Raw genomic sequence first — 3,737 nt, 5'->3', positions numbered from 1 at the left:
TGGGCTAGCTAGCTAGCTGGCTAGCTAGCTAGCTAGCTAGCAATCTACAGCTGCAGCTAGCCACAGCTAGCGCAGAATCCTATGACCTGGGCTAGCTAGCTAGCTAGCTAGCTAGCCAGCTAGCTAGCTAGCTGCAGCTGCAGCTAGCCACGGCTAGCTAGAGCCAGTAACAGCTAGCCAGAGGGCACTGAGGGTCCAAAGCGGAGGCCACCTGACTGCCATCTAGGGTTTAGGGTTTAGGGTTTAGGGTTTGCGGCCAAAGGCTTCGAGGCTACGGTTTAGACTGTTGCATCTCCCGTGCAGTCTTTGCACGGAAAGAGCTTGGCTGGCCTTCAGCTCGAGGGTTTAGGGTTTAGGGTTTAGCGTCTAGGGTATAGGGTTTAGAGTCTAGGGTTTAGGGTTTAGGGTTTAGAGGGAGTCGAGTGCCTCCTTAATGGACTTCTGGTTGAGGAGGAAGTTGAGGGAATACTCTGCTTTTTCCTTCGTGCTAAGAGCATCTGCGCAGACACAAACCCTAAACCCTTAACCCTAAACCCTAAACCCTTGGCTGCAGTCCCCGCGCCAGCTCCCCGCTGCTGCTGCAAACGCATGCAAGGGTTTAGGATATAGGGTTTAGGGTTTAGGGGTGGCTGCGACAAGAAATCCAGGGCGGCAGAAGCCCTCAGCCTCTTACGCAAGTGACGAGGGTTTGCGGCAAACCCTAAACCCCAAACCCTAAACCCTAAACCCTAAACCCTACCGTATTTCTGGTTGCAAAAGGACTGCAGCAAATTCTTCGTAAAGGCCCCAGAGGCCTCCAGCCGCTGAGGGTTAAAGCGAGCGCGAATTAAGTTGGCGTCTAGTAAACCCTAAAGGCCCACAAACCCTAAACCCTAAACCCTAAACCTTAAACCCTAAACCCTAAACCGTAAACCCTAAACCCTCGCGCCGTTCGTGGCTGCCGCCCTCTCTTCGGGAGACTCTGTTCGCTTCTTTGCCTCTGTCGCAGGTGTGTCCCCCCAAACCCTAAACCCTAAACCCTAAACCCTCACCAGAATAATGGTGTTGTTTATTTTCGCCAAATCTCCGCATAAGAGATATGGCCTTCTGAGAAATTCGCGGATCGTCTCGCACACCTAAAAACACAAATCCAAAACCCTAAACCCTGAACCCTAAACGCCAAACCCTAAAACCTAAACCCTAAACCCTAGGCGCTCATCACTTGGTCTTGAAACACCCTTAGTCCCATAATTTTCATTAATTTAACGCTCAGCCGGATTTTTTGTCAAGCAGGATTTCCCTGCATCCCTAAACCCTAAACCCTAAACCCTAGCTCACAACAACAAGGAAATGGACTTCGTTTTTGCTGACTTCCCGCAGTTTCCTTAAAAGAGGAAAATTCAGAAACTGAAGGACCATTAACTCAAACCGACGAAACTCCTGACACACGCAAACCCTAAACCCTAAACCCTAAACCCTAAACCCCTCGCAGCAAGAACTGCTACTGGCGCACCGAGACCTTAATTCTTAAAAGCAGCGCGTAAGAATAAACCTGAGCCTAGTGTCCTTGGCTCTGCTCCTCAAACCCTAAACCCTAAACCGCAAACCCTAAACCCTAAACCCCAGATCTTACCTCAACTAGAAGCGTCTCCGACATAACCCTCAGCCTCTGCTGCTGCATGCGATGCACTTCCGAAAACTTATTAATAACATCTGCAGGGGGCCCCCCTTGTTCGTGGGGGCCCCCCGGGGGGCCCCCCAGGGGGGGCCCCCAGGGGGCCCCCGGGGGGCCCCCCAGGGGAGCCCCCAGGGTACCCTGGGGGCCCCCCATTAAGGGGTTTGGCCTAAATGGAGTGGCAGCAGCACGCAGGAGCTCTCCTTGGAAAAAAGCATTTCTTTTTAGAATTGAAAAGTCCAGGGGGGGCCCCTGAGGGGCCCCCGAAGAGGGTTTAGTGTTTTTTGAAAAGGGTTTATTATCCCCCGAAAAGGGTTTGTCGTCGTCAAAGTCTCGAGCTGCTGCTGCGGGGGCCTCCGAGGGTTTAGGGTTTGGGCGAGAGAGCTGCTGCAGCAGCTCTGCAGTTGCTTTATGTAGGTCGCTGCACCACAAACCCTAAACCCTAAACCCTAAACCCTAATCTGGCGCTGGCAGGAAGCGTCTGGTGCAGGCAGGGACTTTCAGCAGTGTCTAAACCCTAGGCCCCGAGCCCTAAACCCTCAGGCTTGACCCCCAAAATCCCGACTCCCAAACCCTAAACCCTAAACCCTAAACCCTAAACCCTCACTCGAAGATCAGCCGCAGCAGCCTGGGGTGGCCTCCAACCGCTAAGTAGGAGGCCTCAGCGACAGTCGAGTCAGCGCAGAGCAGCGGCTCAAACAAAACCCTAAAACACCCCAAACCCTAAACCCTAAACCCTAAACCCTAAACCCTAGCCCCTGAGCCCTTGGCCCCAAACCCTAAACCCTGAAGCTTGGGCCCGAAACCCCAAAATGCGAGACAGGAACATGCAGGAAAGGCCCCGATAGTGACTCCAAACCCTAAACCCTATACCCTAAACCCGAAACCCTAAACCCTAAACCCTAAACCCTAACCTGGCGTCTGCCTTGCTGAGCTCATCGAGTTCGAGCACCTGAACCCTGCTAGGGTTTGCGCCTTGAGGTGTATGTACACCCCAAACCCTAACAGCAGTTACGCTGTCTGCAACAGCCAAGACTGTGCCCACTCGGCGTCTTTCCTGAGTCCCAAAAAAAGGGTTTAGGGTTTAGGGTTTAGGGTTTAGGGTTTGGCAGGGAAGCGCCCTGTGCGGGCACAGCAGCGCCTCCTAAGACTAACGCGCTCTCAACTTAGCACCCAAACGCCGCCCCAAACCCTAAACCCTAAACCCTAAACCCTAAACCCTAGCTCACTGCTGTTGCAGCCTCAATAAGAGCTTCAAAAAAACCCGAACCTCCAAGCCGCAGCGGCTCTCCCTCAAGCAGCGCTTCTGGGCACCGCAGCAGCAGCGTCCCCGGGCGCTGCGCCACAAACCCTAAACCCTAAACCCTAAACCCTAAACCCTAAACCCTAAAGCTTAAACCCGAGGTCCTATTCCCTAGGCCTTGGTCACAAGCGACTGCTTGTTACGCCTCAGGCAACAAGTGGTGCATGCAAGCACATGGGGTTTAGGGTTTAGGGTTTAGGGTTTGGGGTTTAGGGTTTAGGGTTTAGAGGCTTGCCCCTGTGGACTGTTCCGCAAACTCCAAGGTGGCGTACAGACACTCCAGCCACTGCAGAACAAACCCTAAACCCTAAACCCTAAACCGTAGCCCGAAAACCCTAAACCCTAAACCCTAAATAAAGGTTTGTATTCAAACGACGCGCTTAGGTCCAGCGATCAATTGTGCCGTGGTATGAGGCAAAGGCTGCTATGGTTAAGGGTTTAGGGTTTAGGGTTTAGGGTTTGCGTCACCTCCTTTGCAGCTGCTGCTGTCAGCTCCCCTCCAGTTCTTACCAAAGCAGCCTCACTCAGCAGCTGCAGCGCAGCCCTGTGTACACACCTAAACCCTAAACCCTAAACCCTAAACCCTAAACCCCAAAAGCTAAAGCGCTAAACCCCAAGCCCAAGCCCTGTGCTCGGTAATCAGCAAGTCCAGCGGGTTACAAAAGGCTTAACCCGCAGCACAAACCCTAGACCCTAAACCCTAAACCCCAAACACTAAACCCCAAACCCTAAACCCTAAACCCTAAACCCTAAACCCTACGCAATGGCAGTGGCGGGGGT

At 53.1% G+C, this 3,737-nt stretch overlaps 1 protein-coding gene across 1 annotated transcript; it reads right to left on the bottom strand.

The window, feature by feature from the left end:
• Positions 1-408: 408 nt before the first annotated feature.
• ETH_00042865 (uncharacterized protein) lies at positions 409-3,501 on the bottom strand (the record flags this gene model as incomplete). Its single annotated transcript, XM_013380050.1, has 10 exons — positions 409-497; positions 740-848; positions 1,032-1,115; positions 1,318-1,419; positions 1,613-2,075; positions 2,262-2,360; positions 2,569-2,674; positions 2,925-2,991; positions 3,193-3,243; positions 3,426-3,501. Coding segments are annotated over 10 exons (1,246 nt in total), but the record flags the coding sequence as incomplete, so codon positions are not given.
• Between the last annotated feature and the right edge of the window lie 236 nt (positions 3,502-3,737).

This window comes from Eimeria tenella, genomic scaffold (assembly GCF_000499545.2).
Source record: "Eimeria tenella Houghton genomic scaffold, Eth_scaff4368, whole genome shotgun sequence".
Taxonomy (NCBI): Eukaryota; Apicomplexa; class Conoidasida; order Eucoccidiorida; family Eimeriidae; genus Eimeria; species Eimeria tenella.
The sequence above is the reverse complement of the archived record's forward strand: the minus strand, read 5'-3'. Positions and strand labels throughout refer to the sequence as shown.